Raw genomic sequence first — 27,411 nt, 5'->3', positions numbered from 1 at the left:
ATCAATGGGGCCAACATATAGCACAACCACTGATAATAACTTATCAAGCTATTTCGCTAATATAGGCAACTTTGCAAATTTCTCTTTAGACAAGAAATTCATCCTGTGGCCTACAGAGCAAATATCATCGCAGCTTCCTATATCCAATGACTTAATCTCTCATTCAGATTTATCTCTGCTTCTGGATACATGGCATCTTCTTCAGATAGCTTCCTCTGTCCCAAGATCCTAATTTTCCTTGACATCTTTGAAATGGTACAACTCCCCCCATTTTTTTGTCCAATGGCATCCAGTTGTATCTGTAACACTCCGTGGAACATACTGGGCAGCTCCTGCATCTATAATGGCTGTTTTCAGAGTTGCTTTCAGTTATTGTTGAGTTTGTTTATTTCAAAAGCTAAGTCATTTATGGTTTAAAAAAACCCCTTCTTCAATGTTTTTATCTTGAATACTTTGACTTAGTTTCTGCATGAACACTGAAGGATCCCCCCGCCCCCGTATTAAATGGTTTAGGATTCTTAAGGCAGATGTTGAAGAGAAACAAGACTTTTTTTTTATCTCCTAGAAAATGCAATCTTGATTCTTTCTAGTGAAAATACACATACATATACATATCTTTGTTCTAGAGTAACAAAATATTAAGAGAAAAAAGCTGATTTCAAAGCAAAGATGCATCACCCAAAGTCCTTTGTGGAAACTGAGACGAAAATCTAGCTCACCCACAGCTCCTTTTGATCAGAGGTGCTTGGCTTTTTAGAGTTTTCGTCATTCAACAGTTGTCAGTACAATTGTTGGAGGAAAATAAACTGAGGTTCTGAATATCCCGTGATGGAAGATCTTAGAAGTGTGTCGGACGGGGAAGACTGACCATCCGTGACAGGCAGCAATACCTGGTGGTCCTCTGTTTCTATGGACAGAGGCAATATATCTGAGGGCTTCACATCAACAGATTCCAACAAAAGGCTTTGCTCACTTGGAATTGAATCTTGCTCACTGAAGGGAGAAGTGTCAAGTGTGATGGAATCCAATGGGTTATCGGAATCTGAAAAGTCAAACAAAACGGAAGAATTAGTCTCGAAAATAAAGACCTATTTATTTTATTTAGTCATTTTTTTTATTTATTTATTTATTTATTTATTTATTTATTTATTTATTTATTTATTTATTTATTTATTTATTTATTTATTTATTTATTTATTTATTTAGATTTGTATGCAGCCCTATTCCTCGGACTCAGGGCGACACAGAAATCTAATTATTCCAATTTAATGATATTTATTTACTTACTTACTTACTTACTTACACTTACTTACTTACTTACTTACTTACTTACTTACTTTTACTTACTTACTTACTTTTACTTACTTACTTACTTACTTACTTTTACTTACTTACTTACTTACTTTTACTTACTTACTTACTTACTTTTACTTACTTACTTACTTACTTACTTACTTACTTTTACTTACTTACTTACTTACTTTTACTTACTTACTTACTTTTACTTACTTACTTACTTACTTACTTACTTACTTACTTACCTACTTTTACTTACTTACTTACTTACTTACTTACTTTTACTTACTTACTTACTTACTTGCTTTTACTTACTTACTTACTTACTTACTTAGTTATTAGATTTGTATGCCGCCCCTCTCCGTAGACTCAGGGCGGCTCACAGCAATAATAAACAATATATAACAAATCTAATAATTTAAGAGAAACACTAAAAACCCCATTATTAAAAGCAAACATACACACAAACGTACCATACATAAACTGTATAGGCCCGGGGGAGATGTTTCAATTCCCCCATGCCTGACGGCAAAGGTGGGTTTTAAGGAGTTTATAAAAGGTGAGGAGGGTGGGGGCAGTTCTAATCTCTGGGGGGAGCTGGTTCCAGAGGGTCGGGGCCGCCACAGAGAAGGCTCTTCCCCAGGGTCCCGCCAAACAGCATTGTTTAGTTGACGGGACCCGGAGAAGGCCCACTCTGTGGGACCTAATCGGTCGCTGGGATTCATGCGGCAGAAGGCGGTCCTGGAGATATTCTGGTCCGATGCCATGAAGGGCTTTATAGGTCATAACCAACTTTGAATTGTGACTGGAAATTGATCGGCAACCAATGCAGACTGCGAAGTGTTGGTGTAACATGGCCATACCTAGGGAAGCCCATGATTGCTCTCGCAGCTGCATTCTGCACGATCTGAAGTTTCCTAACACTTTTCAAAGGTAGCCCCATGTAGAGAGCATTACAGTAGTCGAACCTCGAGGTGATGAGGGCATGAGTGACTGTGAGCAGTGAGTCCCGGTCCAGATAGGGCCACAACTGGTGCACCAGGAGAACCTGGGCAAACGTCTATACCATGTAGCATGGGCCTACGAGGAATAACGGATGGAAACTGACCAAAGAGAGATTCAATCGGGAAATAAGGAGGAACTTTCTAATGGTGAGAACAATCAACCAGTGGAACAGTTTGCCCGTGGAAGTTGTGAGCGCTCCAACAGTTGAGACTTTCAAGGGGGAGATTGGACTGCCATTTGCTTGAAATAAAGCAAGAATTCCTGCTTGAGCGGGGGCGTGAACTAGATGGCCTACAAAGTCCCTTCCAATTCAAATAAATAAATAAATCTAACAATGCCTAACAATTAGCTCCTAGATTTATAAGGATGTTTTTAAAAAGTTGTTTCCCTTTCTTTCCCAATCAACAAGACCCCCCCCCCCATAATATATAACTATTGTAAGAACAATAAAAGAAAGACAAGAAATTAATTTTTACAAGTTACATGAGGTTCAGCTCTGCATTTTTTTTTAAAAAAAGCCAACTATTAACCTATATAAACAAATACTGTAGTACCGAGGGACGATGCAACACCCCTATATTTTCCTATCCATTTATCCTTGGGAGGTTTTTTTGTTCAGGTTTTTTTTTTAGTTTCTTTCAATATTTTATGCAGGGATAGATTAGCAATACAGAATGGCAGGATTTCCCTACAAAAACATTCCATCATATAACTGTTCCATCATTCGCTGGCTGGGGAATTCTGGGAGTTGAAGTCCAAATATCTTCAAGTTGCCAAGGTTAGGAAACACTGGCTTAGACGACTGAGGCACAGATTTCTCCACTTTGAACAGAGACTAAGTAAATGCCTTTTAGGCTGTGAAAGTATTAGGTATTAAAGTGAGCACTTACCTGAATGAACTTTCAATTTGTGTTTCTTTAGATTCTTGATATCTGTATAGGAGTTTCCACACAGCTCACAGATAAATGGCCTTTCACCTTAAAGCAAAATTTCTAGTCAGACTCATTAAATTCCAATATAAAGTATTTCAATAGGAATGGGTAGTGGTGAAATCACCCTTCAATTTTTAAAAGAGCAGTAGTACAGTGATCCCTCGATTTTCGCAATCTCGTTCTTCGCGAAACGCTATATCGCGATTTTTCCCACCCGATGACGTCACTCTCTTCCTTCCTTTCTCATCTTTCTTTCTCTCTCTCTTTCTCTATCTTGCTTCTTCCTCTCTCACACTCTCTTCCTCCCTCTCTCATCTCTTTCTTTCCTTCTCTCTCTTTCTCTATCTCTCCCCCTCTTGCTGGCGGGCGGCGGGCGGCGGGCGGGCGAGCGGGGGCATCAGCGAGGAAGACCCAGGGAAGGTTCCTTCGGCCGCCAAGCAGCTGATCTGCTCGGCAGCGCAGCGAGGAGCCGAATCGGGGTTTCCCCTTTGCGTGGGCGGCGGGGAAACCCCGATCTTCATCTGCTCGCTGCTGCTGCGCTGCCGAGCAGATCAGCTGCTGGGCGGCTGCAGCAGCAGCGAGCAGACGAAGATCGGGGTTTCCCCGCCGCCCACGCAAAGGGGAAACCCCGATTCGGCTCCTCGCTGCGCTGCCGAGCAGATCAGCTGCTGGGCGGCCGAAGGAACCTTCCCTGGGTCTTCCCCGCCGCCCACGCAAATTCCACCATCTGCGCATGCGCGGCCATGAAAAAAAAAAGGGCGCGCATGCGCAGATGGTGTTTTTACTTCCGCAACCCTACATCGCGAAAAATCGATTATCGCGAGGGGTCTTGGAACGGAACCCTCGTGATAATCGAGAGATCACTGTATAGCATTAAGCAACGAGTCTACGGAAAGGGGCGGCATACAAATCTAATAAATAAATTTCATGCATAATTTGCTTCAGATTTCACCTGTATGAGACCGGAAGTGTTTGTTAAGTTCTCCTGAAGAAATGAAGCTTTTGCCACAAATGCCACATATATAAGGTTTTTCTCCTGCAGAGAACATAAGGGATAAATGATCAGAAAATGCTGTCTTTGACCTACACTCTTAATATAAGCAGCATAGTCTTTTTGATATATAGAACAGTTTTGGTTTCCAAACTTTTTAGTCTGTTATACTTTTCTACTGAGGGCAAAAGCCCTTCATGGCACTGGACCAGATTATCTCAGGGAACGCCTTCTGCTGCACGAATCCCAGCGACCAGTTAGGTCCCACAGAGTGAGTCTTCTCCGGGTTCCGTCAACTTAACAGTGTCGCTTGGCGGGACCCAGGGGAAGAGCCTTCTCTGTGGTGGCCCCGGCCCTCTGGAACCAACTCCCCCCAGAGATTAGAATTGCCCCCACCCTCTTTGCCTTTCGTAAGCTGCTTAAAACCCACCTCTGCCACCAGGCATGGGGGAATTGAGATACTCTTTCCCCCTAGGCATTTACAATTTTATGCATGGTATTTCTGTACGTATGTTTGGTTTTATAATAAGGGTTTTTAACTGTTTTAGTATTGGATTATTATTATATGCTTTTTTATTGCTGTTGTTAGCTGCCCCAAGTCTGCAGAGAGGGGCGGCATACAAATCAAATCAAATCAAATCAAAAAATGAATGAATGAATGAATGAATGAATGAATGAATGAATGAATGATACATGAATCCATCTTTCGCCTTTCAAAAGTCTGCTTTTTATATCTACACCAGCCCAAGCCCCCCCTAGGTCATTTCATTTCAGGATTACCTGTATGCTTTCTTGAGTGTGTGATGAGTGAACTTGAAACGGCAAATGTTTTCCCACAGGTGTCACAGACATAAGGCTTTTCTCCCGTGTGTCGTCGCACATGGTACGTCAGCGTGCTTGCTTGTGCAAATCGCTGCCCGCATCGATCACAGACATATGGCTTCTCTCCACTGTGTTTCCTAAGGTTAAAAAAAGTAAAACTTGTTATCTGTGCCCCAGTGGCTTTTCTGCAAATGGCATCATCTTGAGCCAAATTTCAGGTGATGCTCATTACTCACTCACCTGGCGTGAATTTTTAGATTACTCGAAGTTGCAAATTGCAGGTTGCAGGCGTCGCATTTGTACGGCTTCTCCTCTCCGTGATGCATTCGGCTATGGAAAACAAGCTGGCATTTCTGAACAAAACCTTTGTCGCAGAGATCACATTTGTATGGCTTTTCACCTGCAAAGGGAATTAAGAGGTTGCTTTAGTCATCTTTAGTCATGCATTCTAAAGGAACTCCAACCCCCTCCCGTTCACCCAACAAGACAGACACAGACTTCAGCAGATAATCAGAACGGCCGAAAAAACAATTGCTGCCAACCTGCCTTCCATTGAGGACCGGTATACTGCACGAGTCCAAAAGAGGGATGTGAAAATATTTACTGACCCCTCGCATACTGGACATAAACTGCTTCAACTCCTACCCTCAAAATGTCACTATAGAAAAGTCACGTCCCTCTTTTGTGTCAAGACAACTATACACAAAAATATTTTTTTTCTCAAACGCCATCACTCTGCTAAAGAAATAATTCCCTCACCGCTGTCAAACTATTCACTATTGCTATTAGTTTTCTCATAGTTCCTATCACCCATTTCCTCCCACTTATGACCTTATGACTGTAACATGTTGCTTGTATCCTTGTATTTTTATTAATATTGTTTCCTGATTGCTTATTTGACCCCTATGACAATCATTACGTGTTGCACCTCATGATTCTTGACAAATGTATCTTTTTTTATGTACACTGAGAGCATATGCACCAAGACAAATTCCTTGTGTTTCCAATCGCACTTGGCCAATAAAGAATTCTATTCTATTCTGGGCAAAAAGGAATTGTGGACAGACACAGGGAGATATGCCTGAATTTCAGAGAGTGGGCAAGACCCCGTCTGGTGACATCATTCAGACCCTGAAAGAAGTCCATCTCCTTGGCTGATGAAGCTCTTTATTCCAAGCTCTTTAACTATTGCCACTAATAGATGCAATGGAGAGATTTCCATTCCCCCGCCCATTATCCACAATAATTTAGCTATACAGTAACTGCTTATATAATGCTGGGAAACTTTTTGCCACAAATCAACCCCATAGCAAATGTTCAGGAATTTTAGGTATTGTCTTTCTGCTTAATTAAGGCTTGAACATTTTCAGACACTGCTTATTCCACTGAGTCTTGGGATGAGTACACATTTAATGGGAAGGAAGAGATGTGTGTGTGTTTCCTTTCATGATTTCACCAATTGTTTATCAAGTCAGATTTGACATTCAGAGTTTATTTATGTATTCATTACTTTTACATGACATCCATCTCAATATCAAGCAACTCTGTGTGGCTTACGCCATACACAGCCATCTAAAACAATTAAAAGATTAGAACCATTGGCCATTAAAAGTCAAAAGATAAAGTTTCACCCTGTATACTGCAAAGACAATTTAGACCAGGGGTCTTCAAACTTGGACACTTTAAGACTTCTGGACTTTAACTCCCAGAATTCTCCAGCCAACATGGCTGGCGGAAGAATTCTGGGAGTTAAAGCCCACCAGTCTTCAGACCAAGTTTGGGGACCCCTGATTTAGATCCACACAGTTATTAGTTAGTTCTAGAAGATTGCATGGCAAAAAAAATACTGGGTTGAAAGATATGGCTTAACTGTCACATAATGGAACTGTGACAATCTCACACTGTAACTGAATTTAAACGTGCCTGGGATAAACATATATCCATCCTAGATAAAATACAGGAAATAGTAAAAGGGCAGACTAGATGGACCATGAGGTCTTTTTCTGTCATCAATTTCCTATGTTTCTATCTTTCTATGTTGCTTATCAAGATTTCAAATACTGTGCAGACGAGCCACACACTACAACTTCTGTAGCAAACATTCTTTTAAAGACTGCCAAAAAAATGTGTGTGTGGTAGGGAGAAGCCTGTTGTGGGTTTTCTTTTAAAATGGTCAGCCAGAAAGATTACAATAAGAGCCCTTTTCTGGTGAAGTGGAAGATTACTGGTTTGCAGCCAAAGTTGACACCAAAGAAAAATGACTTTTCTCACCTCTCCTTCCTCCTAGCTGTCTTCAGCTTTCAGTTTTAGATTCTGGGCATCTATCCAGCTAGCACCTGGCATGTCTTTCTAGCCAAGCAATGTGACCTTGGATGTCTTCCCAAAACACTTGAATGTGAAAAACGAAGCTTTCTTTGCCACTCTTTCCATTCACAGAGAGCTAAGAAGGACATTACTTTATTCCTTTATGGGGTTTTGTTTCTCTCCTATGTTTCCTGGCCTGGGGATTCCCTGCCTTAACACTTAGCCTCCCCCTTCCCTTATGCAGCCCTTGCCAGTTATTATCACGACCCGGGAAACAAGTGCTTGGAAGCGAGTTCGACAGGGCCAATATAAGAGCTCTCTCTCTGTTTCCTATTTTAGCATCCTCTTTTACTGCTAGCTGTTGTGACTTTGGCCATTTTGCTGCCTGACCTAGTTTTGTGGTTGCTGCTTGGACCAGATCAGGAGTTGGTACTTACCGTATTTTTCGGAGTATAAGACACACCTTTCTCCTCCCTAAAAGAGGCTGAAAATTTGGGTGTGTCTTATACTCTGAATGTAGCTTTTTTCGAAGCCTTTTTTCCCAGCCCTAACTAGGTGCTAACGATCTTCTCAACTCTTACCTTAATAATAATAATAATGATAATAATAATAATAATAATAATAATAATAATAATAATACCTTGCAGGTTCTTACGTTGTTACTCTCTGCGAATAATGTTTTCCAAGCTTGCTATGTTGTTTCTTTCCAGCCCTAACCAAGTGCTAATGAGGTTCCCAGCTCTTACTGGCTTGCAAGCTCTTTCATTGTTACTCTCTTCGAATAAGGTTTTTTTAAAGCCCTAACCAGGGGATAAAATATTGTGCTGAAGCTGACCAGACTAAGGACGCTAGCCAGTTGAATATCTGGTAAGCAGATTCTTTCCCCTATTTTCCTTCTCAAAAACTAAGGTGCCTCTTATACTCCGGTGCGTCTTATACTCTGAAAAATATGTTAAGTCACTGTTCTTCCCATTGGACATTAGAGCCTCGGTGGTGCAGTGGTTAGAGTGCAGTACTGTAAGCTACGTCTGCTGATTACCAGTTGCCAGCAGTTTGGCAGGTCGAATCCCAGTAGACTCAAGGTTGACTCATCCTTCCAAGGTCAGTAAAATGAGGACCCAGATTGTTGTGGGCTATATGCTTACTCTCTGTAAACCGCTTAGAGAGGGCTGTAAAGCACTGTGAAGCGGTATATAAGTCTAAATGCTATTGGACAAGTCTTCCTAGCTGCTAGAACCAAGTACAACAGGAAGTTCTCTCTCCTTAACTTACCAGACAGGTCACTCACACTAGTCAATAGAAACATAGAAGACTGACGGCAGAAAAAGACCTCATGGTCCATCTAGTCTGCCCTTATACTATTTCCTGTATTTTATCTTACAATGGATATATGTTTATCCCTGGCATGTTTAAATTCAGTTACTGTGGATTTACCAACCATGTCTGCTGGAAGTTTGTTCCAAGGATCTACTACTCTTTCAGTAAAATAATATTTTCTCATGTTGCTTTTGATCTTTCCCCCAACTAACTTCAGATTGTGTCCCCTTGTTCTTGTGTTCACTTTCCTATTAAAAACACTTCCCTCCTGAACCTTATTTAACCCTTTAACACATTTAAATGTTTCGATCATGTCCCCCCTTTTCCTTCTGTCCTCCAGACTATACAGATTGAGTTCATGAAGTCTTTCCTGATACGTTTTATGCTTAAGACCTTCCACCATTCTTGTAGCCCGTCTTTGGACCCGTTCAATTTTGTCAATATCTTTTTGTAGGTGAGGTCTCCAGAACTGAACACAGTACTCCAAATGTGGTCTCACCACCGCTCTATATAAGGGGATCACAATCTCTCTCTTCCTGCTTGTTATACCTCTAGCTATGCAGCCAAGCATCCTACTTGCTTTTCCTACCACCCGACCACACTGCTCACCCATTTTGAGACTGTCAGAAATCACTACCTTTAAATCCTTCTTTTCTGAAGTTTTTGCTAACACAAAACTGCCAATGCGATACTCAGATTGAGGATTCCTTTTCCCCAAGTGCATTATTTTACATTTGGAAACACTAAACTGCAGTTTCCATTGCTTTGACCATTTATCTAGTAACACTAAATCATTTACCATATTACAGACCCCTCAATGTCCTTGGAAGTCTGACCGTTCCATTACTGGACTCCATCTTTCTGGTATCATTGCAATCCCTATAAACTTCAGCTGCTACTTTAAAGCTGAGCTGCCAGACCACTCTCAGAAGCCTCTGTTTCCTTCTTATCGAGCCTCACAGCATAAAATGTACGTACTTCTTCCTCAATGTTCTTCCGCCTTCTTCCACTAGTTCTCCACCACTCCAAATCTTTAGCTACCACTATGTCGTGTTATGCCATCACCCAGTTGCCACTCCAACTTCTCTGGAATTTGCAATAGTACTTAGACTTATATACCGCTTCACAGTGCTTCACAGCCCTCTCCAAGTGGTTTACATAGGGTAAGCACTTTGCCCCCAACAATCTGGGTCCTCATTTTACCTACCTGGGAAGGATGGAAGGCTGAGTCAACCTTGATCCTGGAGAGATTTGAACTGCCAAATTACAGGCAGCAGAAGTAGCCTGCAGTACTGCACTCTAAACACTGTGCCACTGAGGCTCTAGCCTTTTTAAATAGCCAATTAGTCTTGCTAAAGCCTTTTTGGCTCACACATGCCTTGCCCAGTAAGTGTTTATGTACAAGACAAGTAAAGAGTGACACCGCAGGGCAACCCTGTGCTTTAACTCAACTGTCTCGTCATATAAACCATAAGATTCTCTAACATTTTTGCAATTATGACAAAAATAAAGTTACTGCTTACGTCAAAGTAGATATGCACTATCAACCAGAACCTGTGCACCAGAAACCATTTTATTTAATAAGATTTTGAAGGTTTAACTATAGTTTTGTAATGCGATGTGTACATTAGTGTTGTTGTTGCTGTTATTATTATCATCATCATTATTGCTTTATTTTCCTTTATTTACTTGGAAGAACTTTTATAATGTCCCCACCTAAATAGTTCTGGCAAGAAACAAGGGCTACAAATATTACACAAAGGGTAGAATAAGGCTATAGCTCACAAATCAGTAGACCAGTGTATCGGGATAAACTACTCTGAAAATGGCCAGGAGTGAGCTTTCTGCTTACAAACTATATTGTTAAAATGTTCTCTCTCTCTCCTTGCAGCTTATAGAAACAAGAAATGCTGATACATCTAGTTTCATTTGATAGGGCATACCTGCTTCCTTGAAAAATAATAATCTGAAGATGAAGAATGTTCCTGAGTCCTATATTTCTGTCTGTCTATTTAGACATATACGCCACCCCTCTCTGAGGACTCAGGGCGGCTTACAACATATAAAGGTACAAAATATAAAACCAAATTCAAATACAAAGTCCAATATTAAATAATTTAAAATCCCAATTAATCTAAAACCCATTTAAAACCATGCACACACACTCACACTAATCCATTTGATCAACATCAAAATTAACAGCTGGAGCAAATGTTAACAATCAACAGCCCCAGGCCTGCTGGCCCAAGTGAGTTTTTAAAGCCTTCCGGAAGGCCAGGAGAGTGGGGGCAGTGCGAATCTCCGGGGGGAGCTGGTTCCAGAAGGTCGGAGCCGCCACAGAGAAGGCCCTTCCCCTAGGGCCCACCAGCCGGCATTGCTTGGCTGATGGGACCTGGAGAAGGCCGACTCTCTGGGTTATGAAAAAAATGAATTTATTTGAAAGATGGGTGACCTTTCCTGCTTATTTTGACCGGATGTAATCCCCATACCCAAACAGGGAGCCTACCTGTGTGAGTTCTTACATGCGTTTTCAGCTGGTTGCACTGGGTAAACGCCTTGCTACACAGCTGGCACACGTATGGTTTGACGCCCTTGTGAATCCGCATGTGCCGTCTCAAGCTACTAGATTCCGAAAATACTTTCCCGCAGGTATTACACACTGGCTTGGTTTTGGGGTATTTCTGATCCAGGTCTTCTCCCGAGCTCTCCAACTGATAGGAGTTCTTGTCACTGGCGATGTTAGACAAGCAGTGCTCTTTCAAAGCAGAGTTCTGATGTGGCTTGCTTTGTTTTGGCTTCGCGGCCATCGTCTGCACCAGGATTTCTTGAGCAGCAAAAGTTTCACTCTCCACCACAGGGGTGAGTTGCAGTTCAGAATTATCGCCACCTTGGGCAGCTTGCTCTGTGATCTCGGTGGCTAATTTATTTGCGTCTAGAAACATCTCCATGGCAGAGTTTTCTGCCACATCTCCTGGATATTGGACTGGCTTGCTCGGTGGGTGTTTGGGGGAACTAAAGGCCTTTTTTCGTTTTTTGGGCTGAACAGATTTTTTTTCCAAGGTCGCTGTTAAGACTGGAGATAGATCTATATCCACTGAAGGGGCATCCGATTTCTCCTGGTTATTGTAGTCACGAAGGGTTAGCAGGCAAGTCTGTTGGTTCAATGCAATGTTCCCAGTGATACTAGAAGTTTCTGTAGAAGAAGGATTAGCAATAAAAGCAAAGTCTTCCATTTTAATTTTACATTTAGTGACTACTTCCTCCACTTTAAGATAGTCAGCAGCCTGGTGAATTTCTTTAACATTCCAACTGCAAGAAAAAATATGCACAAAGAAAACGGATGGTCTTAAAAATGCACAAATATTGAGAAAACATACAATTTTAAAACAAGACTTTAAAATTCTAGATCAGAAATAAGAGTTATAATACACTCCCTTTTCCTTTTTGAAAATGGCCATTAAATCACAAAAATAAGCATCAGCCGTAAAAGTTATCTCACTGCTATATAATCTCATTTTACCAATCAATTCACTCTGTAGTCTAACACGATTATTCAGATTGACCAAATATGATACCAAATCTGATAATTTTAGATGACAAGGGGATACAATCTGAAGTTAGTTGGGGGAAAGATCAAAAGCAACGTGAGAAAATATTATTTTACTGAAAGAGCAGTAGATCCTTGGAACAAACTTCCAGCAGACGTAGTAGATAAATCCACAGTAACTGAATTTAAACATGCCTGGGATAAACATATATCCACTGTAAGATAAAATACAGGAAATAGTATAAGGGCAGACTAGATGGACTATGAGGTCTTTTTCTGCCGTCAGTTTTCTATGTTTCTATGACATAGAACGTGTCAAAACAGACGTACTGCCACATAAAAATATGGTAAATATTAAGACATGTGAGATCCAATGCTTAGATGGGGCCACTGGGCAAATTGTAAGGCTGAAAATGTTGAAGTCAGTTTAGCTTACAAAAATGCTGAATAGAAAATAATCACCAACAAAGTTTATATATCACCAAGTGGTACTAATTGAATTATTCCTCAGTCATCTCTGAGAGAGGCAGAGTGATGTAGTGGTTCAAGGTTTGGACTAAGAAGTGGGAGATTCAAGTTTTCTCTACTCTCAGTCATGGAAGATCCTCAGATGACTCCAGACATCCTCACACAGTGGTCCTTGTAGGGACAAGTAGGAGGAGCAAGTACTATTGCTGGCTTCTTGAATTCCTTTACAAAGACAGGCTATAAATGTAATATCTCAATACATAACAAGCGATATCAGTTCTAATACCTTATAACAAGCTGTTGTAATTATTATTATTATTATTTATTGGATTTGTATGCCGCCCCTCTCCGCAGACTCGGGGAGGCTAACAACAATGATAAAAAACAACATGTAACAATCCAATTTAATAAAACAACTAAAAACCCTTATTATAAAAACCAAACATACACACAAACATACCATACATAACTTGTAATGGCCTAGGGGAAGGAATATCCTAACTCCACCATGCCTGGCGACAAAGGTGGGTCTTGAGTAATTTGCGAAAGACAAGGAGGGTGGGGGCCGTTCTAATCTCTGGGAGGAGTTGATTCCAGAGGGCCGGGGCCGCCACAGAGAAGGCTCTTCCCCTGGGGCTGGCCAAACGACATTGTTTGGTCGACGAGACCCGGAGAAGGCCAACTCTGTGGGACCTTATCGGCCGCTGGGATTCGTGCGGTAGAAGGCGGTTCCGGGTGTATTCTGGCCCAATGCCATGTAGGACTTTAAAGGTCATTACCAACACTTTGAATTGTGACCGGAAACTGATCGGCAGCCAGTGCAGGCCGCAGAGTGTTGCAGAAACGATGGAGCCGCACGATGGCTCTGGTGGCCGCATTCTGCACGATCTGAAGTTTCCGAACACTTTTCAAAGGTAGCCCCATGTAGAGAGCGTTGCAGTAATCGAACCTCGAAGTGATGAGGTTAACAGCTTCTGTTAAGCTGTTTCTTGTTATTTCCCCCAACATTCCTTTCTTAATACTGGGGTTTTAAGTACACCACTCATATAACAGATGATTTTGCATCATGAAATGAGGAGCTTGCAAATTGGATTAAACTACTGGCAATTGTCATGTGACACTGCCCATCACCTTGCATATATGAGTTTCCTCTTCTGTTCCTGCCTGCTTTGTTTCTGTAGCATCTTAACTTTCACTGTAATGTAATCTTAAGAAAGAGCATTCAGTTTAGTTCTCTGTCTAGTACTTCCTTTAAGCACTAAATAAATATCCAGTCATACCTATCAAGATTTAAATCTCCTGTGTATATGAATTCCAAAAGTTTCTGAAATCCATCAGCCTTCACTTGATTCTGATCCAGAAATATATTACTTTCTGAAGTGTCCCTGTAAATAGCCCAAAAGTACTCGCTAAAAGATGCAAGAACATTTCGATGAGCTTTGAACTGGAATTCACCAATAATGATGGTACAGTCACAAAGGAAGCCCACTTCACGCTGCCTGTTCAGACTTTCCAGTAGATGCTCACAGTGATGGGAACACTGCATTTTGCGTAACGATGCACAGTTTCTTTCCTTTGGCCTGAAAAGCAAAGCAAATATATATAAGCATCAGGTTTCCTATGGTAGTTTCTGCAGAATAAAAGAAATAACACAAACCCCTCTCAGTCATTCAAAGATTTGCATTATTTAGACAACAGATTCTAATTATGATGAAGTAAAGCAAAATGTTCAGACAAAGTTAAAACAATTTCATTCGACAAATACAACATCCCCATAGGTGCTATATCTCATGAAACTATTTTCTGGGAAAAGATGTTCTAGAAAGAAAGTACAGTGGTACCTCTACCTAGAAACACCTCTACTTACAAACTTTTCTAGATAAAAACTGAGTGTTCAAGACTTTTTTGCCTTTTCTCAAGAACCATTTTCCACTTACAAACCTGAGCCTCTGAAACTGTAACCGGAAAAGGCGGGGAGAAGCCTCCATGGGACCTCTCTAGGAATCTCCTGGGAGGAAACAGGGCCTCCATTCTCCCTGTGATTTCCCCAGTCGCACGCATTATTTGCTTTTACATTGATTCCGATGGGAAAAATTGCTTCTTCTTACAAACTTTTCTACTTAAGAACCTGGTCACGGAACGAATTAAGTTTGTAAGTAGAGAAACCACTATATCAGCATCCCTTTCCAAAACAAGCAAATTTAAATTACAATAAAAAAGGAGCCATCTTAAACACTATTTTAGATTGTAATGAGATTCTGAAAAACTGGACTCTCTTTTGGGTTTGTCAAGCAGAGATTGAATTGGATGATGGCCCTATCAAGTTTCCTGCATCATCCCAGCAGCTTTTCCCCACAACCCGATGCATCTTTGTATATTTGGCAGACTAAATTCAAGATGCCAACTTAAGGATATATCTGTTGCAGAGTTCAGCTGAGATTCCTCCCATTTTAGGCAAAGGGTGTTATATCTTACAGCTCAATGCCCTTATGTAGGGATCCAGATACAAAAGGCAGAACCTGATTTGGAGTGCCAGTAGGCAATCCCCCAAAGACAGCTTTAGGTTTGGTGTTCTTAACAGGGATGCATAGAGGTAGGCTCTTTTATTAAATTACATTCATTGGCCGCCCATCTTACCCCAGGATAACTGCAGGTGGCTTACATTAACTGTACAAATAAAACACTACAAAAAATGCAATACGTAATCTTAGCTGACAGAAGGGAAAGCAACAGGATGGAGCAAAGGGGAACAGTGGGATGTGTTATTCATCTAAGCCAGTGATGGTGAACCTATGGCATGTGTGCCACAGGTGGCACACAGAGCCATATCTGCTGGCACACGAGTTGTTGCCTTATCTTAGCTCCAGCACGCATATGCGTGCCAGCCGATTTTCGGCTCACACAAAGGGTCTGGGAAGGTGTTTTTTGCTTCCAGGGGGCCTCTGGAAGGCAGGAGAGGGCATTTTTGATCCCCACAGGCTCTAGGGAAGCCTCTGGAGACTGGGGTGGGTGAAAAACGGGCCTACTGGGCACACTGGAAATCAAGAAATGGGCCATTTCTGGCCTCCAGAGGCCATCTGTGGGAGCCAGGGGAAGCCGCTTTTGCCCTCCACACACTGAATTACAATTGTGGGCACTTGTGCATGTACAATAGTCCATGCGCATGTGCTTTTGACACCTGAGGATAAAAAGGTTCGTAATCACTGATCTAAGCCATCTACAATGAATGAAAAATTGGACCAGGACTGGAGATTCAAGGGACCCCCAATTTCCATTAGAGAAACTCACTCGGGCGATTTGGGCTCAGTTCACCCTTCCTCACCCAAACTTCCCTAATAAGGCTGCTAAGGGGTTACTCCCTGTTGCAAGATGCAAGGGACCCCCTTAATAACAAACATATGCATTGGGTGGGGAGTGACGGGAGTTTTGGGGCAATGCTTCAGAGTGGCATCTCCTGCAAAAGCAGAAACACAAAGTGGCCCCATTGTTTTTGCAGCTCTCTCTTTTGCCTGAGGATATGGCTGAGAGATGGGAGGGGGAAGAGCTCCCTCTGCTTCCAAATCTGACCTCCCCAAATGCCCGGCTCCTTCCTGTCACACGCGCCCGCCAGCCGGGCTGCCTCCCACCCACTTCTTCTCCCGGGTCCTTCGGATTTTTCCTCCAGCAAGCCCGGGTGTCCTTTCTCTTTCCTTCTCCCCTCCCCCCCCGCTATCCAGCCCAAATGGTTCCGTCCTACCCCCCGCTTCCTTTTTTCTCTCCCTCCCTCCCTGCAGAATTACTGGGCAAACACACCTGGCAGGAGTGGCAACTGGAGAAGCGGAAGCCTCTTCCGCTCAGGGCGCCATTTTGTGATGACGCGAGGTTGAACCCGCCTCCTTGGTTGGTGGCGGTTTCAAGGCTCACTTCCGTTCGCCCGAACAATTCCAGCCAGGAAAGAGTGACGGGGTGGCTGTGGTTGGGAATTGGGGCGGGGCTTAATGACGTAATTGTGTGGGGGGGGAATGGGCGCTCCTCCAGCATAAACTACACTTCCCATGATGTCTAGCACAATAGATTATTATTAATGTTAATTTTGTAGAGGCAAATGGCGTGAAATCTATTTTGTCATCTGGTAAAGTGGGAAAGTTATTTCAAAGCCGCACGATTGCAATATTAAAACATTGAGGTACACGGGTTTTTTAAAAAAGTTCTTTTAAAAAAATACTAACCACTGGGAGCATGTGTAGTAAATTTATTACAACGGATTATTTGAGAGAAACAGTCTATTTTTCAACATTTTCTGTCAATTATAAATAAAATACATTTAAAAGAACGTTGAATAAATAACAATGTCTAAATAAAAGCTGTTCTGGAGATTAAAAAATGTTTCCGCCCGGTTTCGAACCGGGGACCTTTCGCGTGTTAGGCGAACGTGATAACCACTACACTACGGAAACCGCCATGCTCACCACTTTGAAATTATTTCCCTTATGCCTTTACTACGCCTACGCATCTTCAAGCGGAATTTGAATAGGACCAGCATCCAACAGTGAGACAAAATATTTATTAACAAAAAGTCCCAATTAAAATATAAACACTGCGGTCCCAAATGAAGACTTCCTCTATAAAGTCTACACATTTATAGGATAATGAGATCTAATCGAGTAATGAATTGTCTGCAAGCAAGCAATCCGGCTCAGAGCAGCTAAAATCTCCCAATTCAACCCTGATTTACATATACAGTATTTACAACTATAGAATAATTAACATTTACAATTACAATCACAAAAAATAATTATTAGAATATCTTCATTCTCTTTTCTTAAAACCCAATTACTTATGACTTGATAAAAAGAAAGGCTTAACTGTTATTCTGTCACTCCTTGAAGCAATTGTTGAGAATTTAAACAGTAGAAACTCCCTATGAAAACCAAGCTCCCACAAACACTCTGAGCTAAAAGATGGTTTGCAGTCACTTACTTGGGAGTAAATCCCATTTGGTTTCAGCGGTGTTTGCTTCTGATTAAATTTGAAATGGGGAGTTGATCAGTTCCAAATTTCCCTTACCACTGTCTTATATTGGCTGATTTCTAAAATTTGAAAAGCTCCTGGTGTAATATAAAGCAGTGTTTCCTAACCTTGGCAACTTGAATATATTTGGACTTCAACTCCCAGAATTCCCCAGCCAGTCGCTGGCTGGGGACTTCTGGGAATTGAAGTCCAGATATCTTCAAGTTGCCAAGGTTGGGAAACACTGATATAAAGGATTCCAAATGAAAGCATTCAGTCATTGCAAAGTGATTGATGGGTCCCAAGTGGGGAGGGGGGCGAGTATTTTTACATATTTACTACCCCACTTTTAAATGGTGAAACAGTTTCAGGCATGTTAGTGCTTGCTTACCATTCTTTGCCTTTCAAATGGAAAGATCTTTACATTTCTTTGTCTTTCAAACTGGAAGTTTGTGAATTCACTTCTGTGACCTCTTTATATAGGGCTATAGACTAAATTCAGAATGAGGAATTTGCTATTTATTTTTTTCAATATTTCTCCCATCAAAGTACTTTTCCCAGCAAGTCAAGATAGTTTTGCAATCCCATTTGACCAATTGACCTTCAATCAGAATAAACTTTTTAATCAGATCTTAAGAGATCTTTGTTCCAAGGCACAAAAATCTTTGAATCAAGACTGTGTAGATCAAGAAAGCTGTACTTTGAAGTCTTTTTCAGCAAATCCTGAAACCCATAACAATTGGCTGCTGTGCTTGAGTTAGGAACTGCCACCACAATGCAAAACAGAAGGACCCCAGGCTAAGAGAAACAGATTTATTTCTTTTGGTCCCCAAATTTATTGGGGAGATAATTATTGGGATAATGAAAAATATCTGCTTCCAGGAAAAATAAAGTGCTTACAAAGAAAGTGCCACAGATCTAGCAACCTGGTGGTCAACCAGGTATTTTATTAAAAACAGAGTCCTCTTCCAATGGGAAGCAAGTGGTGGGTGAGATCCAAAGCTCAGATTATTATTATTTTTTGTTATCCTTACCAATGCTGGGGCTACAGTTCTATGAGGGCAGCTTCTCAACTAGACTCAATATGGTTTTATGGTTTTCTGGAAGAAGCCTCAGAGAATTGGAAGAGGAAGGCCAGATATAGCCCAAAAAGTCAAGATGGTGGCTGTGACCCTATGCTTGAGACTACAGTACAGTGGTGCCACTACCTAAGAACGTCTCTACTTACGAACCTTTCTAGATAAGAACCGAGTGTTCAAGATATTTTTGCCTCTTCTCAAGAACCGTTTTCCACTTACAAACCCGAGCCTCCGAAACTGTAACCGGAAAAGGGGGGGGGAAAGCCTCTGTGGGGCCTCTCTAGGAATCTCCTGGGAGGAAACAGGGTCAGAAAAGGCAGGGAGAAGCCTCCGTGAGGCCTCTCTAGGATTCTCCTGGGAGGAAACAGTGCCGGAAAAGGCGGGGAGAAGTCTCCATGGGGCCTCTCGAGGAATCTCCTGGGAGGAGATTGGGTCGGAAAAGGCGGAGGGAAGCCTTCGTGGGGCCTCTCTAGGATTCTCCTGGGAGGAAACAAGGCCTGCACCCTCTCTGTGGTTTCCCCAATCGCACACATTATTTGCTTTTACATTGATTCCTATGGGAAAAATTGCTTCTTCTTACAAATGTTTCTCCTTAAGAACTTGGTCATGGAACAAATTAAGTTCGTAAGTAGAGGTATCATTGTATATCTGTTTTTATATGCAATGCTGTTTAAAGGTAGACAGAACTTCCATAGTACTAATGCATCTATTTTAGCTCTTTTGATTATAGCCAGCTGACGCTCCCAATGAAGGCAGCAATATTGATGCATTTTATCTCTTTTTAGTGCAGGGTGGCTATTTAAATATTTTTCCTTTTTCTGTTCCATTATCTTTGTTGGTTAATCTGTTTCAAGATATTGGCTAATTTCTATACATAAATTTCCAGATTCACTCCTCCCCAAGTACTTATCGTTGTTTCAATTAATGAAAATAAAAACCATTCTTACCCAATATTTGGCTTGCATCAGTCCTACACATTCCACAATATTTTGGGTTCAGGGAAAACCAGGGCTAACTAAATAAAAAAACTTTAGTCCTGGGGAAGAGGGATATGCTGTTCTGCCCCAACCATGTTTGGGGTAAAAAGGACATCTCCCCATTTAAAAAAATTATCTGCCCTAGTGCTTCATGCTTACCATGAGTCTTCGGAGAGGGGCGGCATACAAATCTAATAAATTATTTGTTGTTGTTGTTGTTGTTGTTGTTGTTGTTGTTGTTATTATTATTATTATTATTATTATTATTATTATTATTATTACCGTATTTTTCCGACGTGCAGAGTAAAAGATGCACCTTAGTTTTTTGGGGAGGAAAATAGGGAAAAGAATCTGCTTACCATATATTCATCTGGATAGCATCTTTAGTCTGGTCAGCTTCAGCACATTATTTTATCCCCTGGTTAGGGCTTTAAAAAAACCTTAATCAGAGAGAGTAACAATGAAAGAGCTTGCAAGCCAGTAAGAGCTGGGAACATTGTTAGCACCTGGTTAGGTCTGGAATGAAACATTTGGAGCAAGTTAGAGCAATGAAAAAAAAAAACCCTGCAAAGAATTAGAGCTTGGAAAACATTCTTTGCAAAGAGTAACAATGAAAGAACCTGCAAAGTAAGAGCTGGGAAGATTATTAGCATCTAGTTAGGGCTGGGGGGAAAAAGCTTCAAAAAAGCTACAGAGTTTAAGATGCAGCTGAATTTTCAGCCTCTTTTAGGGAGGAAAAAGATACGTCTTATACTCTGAAAAACACGGTAAGTCACCCCAGTGGTGGGTTGCTACCAGTTCGCCTTGATTCAAGCAAACTGGTAGTAGCGATGGTGGGAGGCTCTGCCACACCCACCCAGACATCATTATGAACATGGACAATCTATGCATGCGTGCATATCTCTGAACCCGTCGCAAAAGTCACCCTAGTGAGAAATTGGAATGGGAAGTGTCAACTTGTGTTATGAGTCTGTGCCTTTGGTCAAATTTAAACAGCTTCCCATTTAAGTTACACGTCCCCGAAGAGAAAAGACTAACCACAACTGGACAGTTCCTGAACCATGAAAGAGACTTCACTGAAGAATGCAGACAAAACAGAATCATCGTATTCGTCCTATCTTTACCCAAACATCCATTCAAGGCCTTACAAAGCTTTGCTCAGAAGGTATCATAGCAACATGGAGGTCATAATAGCCTGAGCCATACCTGTCTGGAGAGATTGTTAGCCTTAACCTTTCCCTAATATAAGACAAGCCCACTGAGGGTCACACGCGCTGTGCAGCAACTGGAACCATCAACCAGGGATGGGTGAGCTACCACCAGCTATAGTTCTAGACAATGGCTCAGGCCTGCTCAAAGCTGGTGTTGCTGGAGACAAGGAACCACGTGTCATCTTCACCAACTTGATAGGCCGTGCCAAGGCCAAGTCTGTAATGCTCGGTGCCGGCCAGAAGGATTTCTACATTGGAGATGAAGCACAAGCCAAGAGAGGGATCCTCTCCCTCAGGTGCTTTAGCAAACACTGGGGAATGTAAACCACAGGGCTGTGGTGGTGAAGCTATGTCATGGGTGCCACAAGTGGCACACGGAGCCATATCTAGGGCAGGCGAGACATTTTATTTATTTTGATTGATTAATTTTGTCCAATACACAATGAGGGTTTTAGTGGGTATACACATATGTAGTAAAATTCATGATGAAGGTTATAGAAGGTCATAGTAAAATATATCTAAGAAAGAAGAGAAGAGAAGATATAGGAACATATCAATGAACATATCAATGAAAGAATAGAAGAAGAGATATAGGATATTCTGTTTCGAGTGGAGGAGTGAAGGGCTCTTCTGGTGAAGTATCTTTGGACATTTTCAAGGGTGTGAATGTCTGAGATGTGATATGGATTCCAAACAGATGAGCTGTATTCAAGGATGGGTCTGGCGAAAGTTTTGTAAGCTCTGGTAAATAGTGTGAGATTGCCAGAGCAGAAGCTAAGTAGGATTAGCCCTATGTCAGCTCCAGTGCACATGTGCATGCTAGCCAGCTGATTTTTGGCCTTCCAGAGGGCAGGGGGAGGTCGTTTTCACCTTCTCCAGGCTTCAGGAAAGCTTCCAAAGCCTGTGGATAACAAAAAACAGACTCAATGGGCCTCCAGGAAGTTCATTTCCGAACTTCCGGTGGGCCTCTTAGGTCAATTTTTCGCCATTCACAAGCTCCGGAGATTTAAGTGAACGCTGCATGCATGCCGGGGCGGGAGGGAGGGCATTGCATTATGGGTGTGGACATATGTGTGTGCACTCTTTTGGCACCCAAGCAAAAAAAGGTCACTGCCATAGGGGATAAATAAGAGTTAGCTGGTCTGAAAAATCATGTTAAAACTGTTTACTTAGGGGAGGGAGTGACTCAAAAAAAAAAAAAGCAATCCTAGGCATTAAAAGTTGAAACGATGATGTAAAAGTAGGTTAATTTACATGAATATAATTTTAGGTCAAGTCAATGATATCTATAGTGCCACAATGGAAAAAGGCTATTCTGTACAATAGAACATCATTTTGATGGACTAATGCATTCTGTGATGATTGACAGTGAGTTCTGGCTTTGATCCATGTAATTGGATATAAACTCCATAATGGGCAGCAATTGGCAGTCTTTCAGATTAGTCATGCTGGTTGAATGTACTGGAGTTCAATGTCTGGAAAGGTATATGTTGTCCATTCAGGTGCTATTATTGCTGTTTTTTGGAGGGCAATGAAAGCTATCAAGAGATTTTTCTGTACCCACGATAATAATAATAACATTAATATTAATAATAATAATAATAATTTATTGGATTTGTATGCCGCCCCTCTCTGTAGACTCAAAACAACATGTACAATCCAATAATAAAAAACAACTAAAAACCCTGTTATACACACAAACATACCATGCATAACTTGTAATGGCCTAGGGGGAAGGAATATCTTAACTTCCCCATGCCTGGCGGTATAAATGAGTCTTGAGTAGTTTACAAAAGACAGGGAGGGTGGGGGCAGTTCTAATCTCCGGGGGGAGTTGGTTCCAGAGGGCCGGGGCCGCCACAGAGAAGGCTCTTCCCCTGGGGCCCGCCAAACGACATTGTTTAGTCGACGGGACCCGGAGAAGGCCAACTCTGTGGGACCTAATTGGTTGCTGGGATTCGTGCAGGCGGTTCTGGAGGTAATCTGGTCCAATGCCATGTAGGGCTTTAAAGGTCATGACCAACACTTTGAATTGTGACCGGAAACTGTTCGGCAGCCAATGCAAGCCACGGAGTGTTGAAGAAACGTGGGCGAATCTTGGAAGCCCCACGATGGCTCTCGCGGCTGCGTTCTGCACGATCTGAAGTTTCCGAACACTTTTCAGAGGTAGCCCCATGTAGAGAGCGTTGCAGTAATCGAACCTCGAGGTGATGAGGGCATGAGCGACTATGAGCAATGACTCCCTGTCCAAATAGGGCCGCAACTGGTACACCAGGCATAAATAAATAAATAAAACCCTGCTTTTCTACTATACTACATGACAGGGTCACAATTACTTAATTTGTGGATGGGAAATCATCAGTAAATTCCAGAATTGATATCCGAATCTGAACAGGTTAGAGGAGTGGTTCTCAATCTTTCTAATGGCCTTGATTCCTTAATCCTTAGTTCCTCATGTTGTGGTGACCCCCAAACATAAGTCTATTGCCAATTCTTCCAATAGAGCTTTAAGCTGATTGGCAGAAAGTTCAGAGTGACACCCCTACTGTAAACAACTGATTGGTCGGATTGTGAAAATATGTCTCAAGGCGGCAGAATTGAAGCTTTAGTTCGTAACACCATGGGAAATTTATTTTTCCCATGGTCTTAGGCAACCCCTGTGAAACGGTTGTTCAACCCTCCAAAGGGGTCCCGACCCCCAGGTTAAGAACCATTGGGTTAGAGGAAAACATTTTGCAAGCCATTTCTTTATTGGTGTTTCCTCTTCAGAGGCCTAGATGGAGACATTTAAAAAAAATGTTTGTACACAGAAAATGACTTTTCTCAGATTGTAATCACTTCTCAAAATGGGAGGGACCTACCGTATTTTAAGCTGGGTGCATTACTGCACAGACCAAGCCCCTGGGAACTGTGGAAATTGACTGCCCTTGGAGTATCTCCATTGTCATTATTAAAGAGTTCATGATAGCTTGTAAGAAATGGGGGTTCTTCTTATTTGGTCTATATGCTTTTTATATTGTGCTTTAAAATCTTTCTGTTTGAGTTAAGGGTGAACCTTAAAAAGTATTGATTCGTTCATGTGCTCATTATGTCTGGACCCAAAGGAACAAATTTCATAGCACAACCCCAAAAGTGATGGTGTACATCATATTGAATTTGATGAATATATGGTGTACATCATATTGAATTTAATTTGCCACATGAAAGATTTTCTACTAACTTTGCTGTTACTATACAGAATTACCCAAAATGTTATGGCTATTTCCTCCCACTTTTTAATTTAACAACGGTCATGCTTCTTTGTCACCATATTTGTATTAAGATACCAAATGTTAACAATAAAGATGCGCTTGCGGTATGTTGTTAAAATCTGCCTACTTATGTAAAAGGTTGAGGTTCAGCTAGAGCATTGCACACTGTTTAATTAAGCATAACCATGGTTTAACTCTTCTAACGAGGAATTATAATCAAAAATATGTGGTAGGCATAACAACCAAGTCAATTCATTTCTTTAAATGGCCTAGTTTGCAAAAAATTCAGAGCTGAAGCTGAACAACACAATGATTGTCATAGGGGTCAAATAAGCAACAAGGAAACAATATTAATAAAAACCTTAAGGATACAAGCAACAAGTTACCGTCATACAGTCATAGGTGGGAGGAAATGGGTGATAGCAATAATGAGAAAAAACTAGTAGTAATAGTGGTGCAGACTTAGTAAATAGTTTGATAATGTTCAGGGAATTATTTGTTTAGCAGAGTGATGGCTTCCGGGAAAAAACTGTTCTTGTGTCTAGTTGTCTTGGTGTGCAGTGCTCTGTAGCGACGTTTTGAGGGTAGGAGTTGAAATCGTTTATGTCCAACATGTGAGGGGTCAGTAAATATTTTCACTGCCTTCTTTTTGACTCGTGCAGGTTACAGGACCTCGATGGAAGGCAGGTTGGTAACAATTGTTTTTTCTGCAGTTCTGATTATCCTCTGAAGTCTGTGTCGGTCTTGTTGGGTTGCAAAACCAAACCAGACAGTTATAGAGGTGCAGATGACAGACTCAATGATTCCTCTGTAGAACTGTATCAGCAGCTCTTGGGCAATTTGAGCTTCCTGAGTTGGCGCAGAAAGAACATTCTTTGTTGTGCTTTTTTGATGACGTTTTTGATGTTAGGTGACCATTTTAGATCTTGAGATATGACAGACATTTAGTATTATTATTGTTGTTGTTGTTGTTGTTATTATTATTATTATTATTATTATTATTATTATTATTAACTAGATTTGTATGCCGCCCCTCTCCGTAGACTCAGGGCGGCTTACAGCAATGATAAAAACAATATATGACAAATCTAATAGTTAGAATCTAAAATAACAATAATACATTTAAACAGTCTAAAACAAGAAACCCCAATATATAAAAAACATACATACAGTCATATCATACACAGAAAACTACATAGGCAGGGGGAGATGTTTCAGTTCCCCCACGCTTGACGACAGAGGTGGGTTTTAAGGAGTTTACGAAAGGCAAGGAGGGTGGGGGCAGTTCTAATCTCTGGAGGGAGCTGATTCCAGAGGGTCGGAGCCGCCACAGAGAAGGCTCTTCCTCTGGGTCCCGCCAAACGACATTGTTTAGTTGACAGTACCCGGAGGAGACCAACTCAGTGGGACTTAACCGGTCGCTGGGATTCGTGCGGCAGAAGGCGGTCTCGTAGATACCCTGGTCCGGTGCCATGAAGGGCTTTATAGGTGATGACCAACACTTTGAATTGTGACCGGAAACTGATTTAATTCACATTTATATCCAACAGATATCCAGTAGAACATGGCATTGTCACTTCCTGGCCAGACATGGAGAAAATCTGGAAGCATACTTATGAGAATGAATTGAGATTAGACTCCGGCACAAGGCCCGCACTGATCACCGAGGCACCGCTTAACCCGTTATCCAACCGTGAACAAATGACAAGGTTGCTCTTTGAAAAATTTGAAGTTCCGGCCCTCTACGTGGCCATCCAGGCTGTGCTGGCCCTCTACGCTGCCGGTCTCACGACAGGCTGTGTGATGGATTCTGGGGACGGGGTCACACATACCGTCCCGATCTTCGAAGGCTACTGCTTGCCTCACGCTGTTCTCCGGCTTGACCTGGCGGGCCGGGACCTGACGGATTATTTAATGAGAATCCTGAGGGAAAGTGGCATTGCCTTAGTGAGCACAGCCGAAAGAGAAATCGTGAGGATCATCAAGGAGGCCTTGTGTTACGTGTGCTTAAACCCTGAGGAAGAAATGGCTAAGCCACCTACTGCGATAGAGAAAACGTGGAAATTGCCTGATGGTCAGATCATCAAAATCCACAATCAATTGTTCCGCTGCCCAGAGACCCTCTTTCGTCCATCTAACATTGGCATGGAAGCGCCAGGAATAGATAAACTCTTATTCAACACCATCATGAAGTGTGACATTGACTTAAGGACCACTCTGTACGCCAACATCCTTCTTTCTGGGGGTTCCAGCCTCTTTTACGGGATTTCAGATCGCTTGACTAAGGAGCTGGTTCGCATGGCGCCCAAAGACACCGAAGTCCTGGTCCAAGCTCCTTCTGACCGGAAGATCTCCGTCTGGATGGGAGGGTCCATTCTGGCTTCTCTCTCAGCCTTCCAGGAGATGTGGATTTCCAAAGAAGAATATGCTGAAGTTGGGCCTAACATAGTACACAGGAAGTGCTTCTAGAGTCCTGCTGAACGGAAACATTTTTTATTTAAAAAAGCTGTGGGAAGAACGTCACGGAACGCTTGGTGAGATTTATTTGCCTCACCTTTTTGAAAGACAAATAAAGGTAACAATTCCACGCCTGCTTCCTTAGGCTGTATTTCTTTTTATTATTATTATTATTATTATTATTATTATTATTATTATTATTATTTTTATTATTATTATTTTTATTATTATTATTGGAAAATAGATTTAATTACGGCTATACATTATATTACATTAAAAAAAAAGAAAAATTATACATAAATAGAACAAAGAAAGGAAAGAAAGGCGGCAAAGAAATTACATTAAAAACAAGAGAGATAACCTTGTTCTCTCTTTACTAAAGTATTTTACTTATGTCTTTCTAAATCTTTGTAGTACAGTGGTACCTTATCTTATGAACGCCTCTTCTAACGAACTTTTCAAGATACGAACCCGGTGTTTAAGATTTTTTTGCCTCTTCTTCCGAATTATTTTCACGTTACGAACCCAAGCAGCTGCTGCTGGGATGAAGGGGTTTCTTTCCCCCCCTTTTTTGAAGAAAGAAAAGGGAGGGGCAGCTTGGAGGAGTAAAGATTTTGCATGCTTGCAAAGGCACTGAAAGGGTGTCTTTTTAAGAAAGAAAAGGGAGGGGCAGCTTGGAGGAGTAAAGATTTTGCATGCTTGCAAAGGCACTGAAAGGGTGTCTTTTGAAGAAAGAAAAGGGAGGGGCGCCCCCTCTTGCCTTTC

At 41.6% G+C, this 27,411-nt stretch overlaps 2 protein-coding genes and 1 non-coding gene across 5 annotated transcripts; 1 reads left to right on the top strand and 2 right to left on the bottom strand.

Moving 5' to 3' along the window:
• Positions 1-530: 530 nt before the first annotated feature.
• MYNN (myoneurin) lies at positions 531-17,789 on the bottom strand. 3 transcript variants are annotated; one of them, XM_070753572.1, is made up of 8 exons: positions 17,528-17,789; positions 13,963-14,262; positions 11,174-11,976; positions 5,287-5,446; positions 5,005-5,183; positions 4,186-4,269; positions 3,192-3,278; positions 531-1,042 (listed from the first exon to the last, which is right to left on the bottom strand). In XM_070753572.1, the coding sequence occupies exons 2-8, from the start codon at positions 14,226-14,228 to the stop codon at positions 780-782; spliced, it is 1,842 nt and encodes a 613-aa protein (XP_070609673.1). In that variant the 5' UTR covers positions 14,229-14,262; positions 17,528-17,789; the 3' UTR covers positions 531-779. The 3 variants fall into 3 exon arrangements, with proteins under 3 accessions (XP_070609673.1, XP_070609671.1, XP_070609672.1); XM_070753570.1 differs by having other exon boundaries at positions 17,642-17,789; XM_070753571.1 differs by lacking the exon at positions 17,528-17,789 and adding an exon at positions 16,475-16,553.
• On the bottom strand, positions 17,046-17,118 carry TRNAV-AAC (transfer RNA valine (anticodon AAC)). The gene has a single exon. It is a non-coding gene; the product is annotated as a tRNA-Val (tRNA).
• Positions 17,790-21,529: 3,740 nt separating the features above from the next.
• ACTRT3 (actin related protein T3) lies at positions 21,530-26,776 on the top strand. The gene is made up of 2 exons (XM_070753577.1): positions 21,530-21,682; positions 25,740-26,776. Exon 2 carries the CDS (start codon positions 25,780-25,782, stop codon positions 26,656-26,658), a length of 879 nt encoding a protein of 292 aa, XP_070609678.1. The 5' UTR covers positions 21,530-21,682; positions 25,740-25,779; the 3' UTR covers positions 26,659-26,776.
• Positions 26,777-27,411: the final 635 nt, after the last annotated feature.

The sequence above is a fragment of the Erythrolamprus reginae genome, chromosome 5, assembly GCF_031021105.1.
Source record: "Erythrolamprus reginae isolate rEryReg1 chromosome 5, rEryReg1.hap1, whole genome shotgun sequence".
In the NCBI taxonomy this organism is placed as follows: domain Eukaryota; kingdom Metazoa; phylum Chordata; class Lepidosauria; order Squamata; family Dipsadidae; genus Erythrolamprus; species Erythrolamprus reginae.
Note: the sequence above shows the minus strand (reverse complement) of the source record. Positions and strands in the feature narration are given on the sequence as shown.

Bases quoted from the DNA above. Each gene is read 5' to 3' on its own strand.
- MYNN (XM_070753570.1), bottom strand. The intron at 5,447-11,173 runs GTAGGCTCCCTG...TTCCCTTTGCAG, and splicing joins GCATGTAAGAACTCACACAG to GTGAAAAGCCATACAAATGT. The intron at 4,270-5,004 runs GTAATCCTGAAA...TGTTCTCTGCAG, and splicing joins ACACTCAAGAAAGCATACAG to GAGAAAAACCTTATATATGT.
- ACTRT3 (XM_070753577.1), top strand. From the start codon at position 25,780: ATGGAGAAAATCTGGAAGCATACTTATGAGAATGAATTGAGATTAGAC.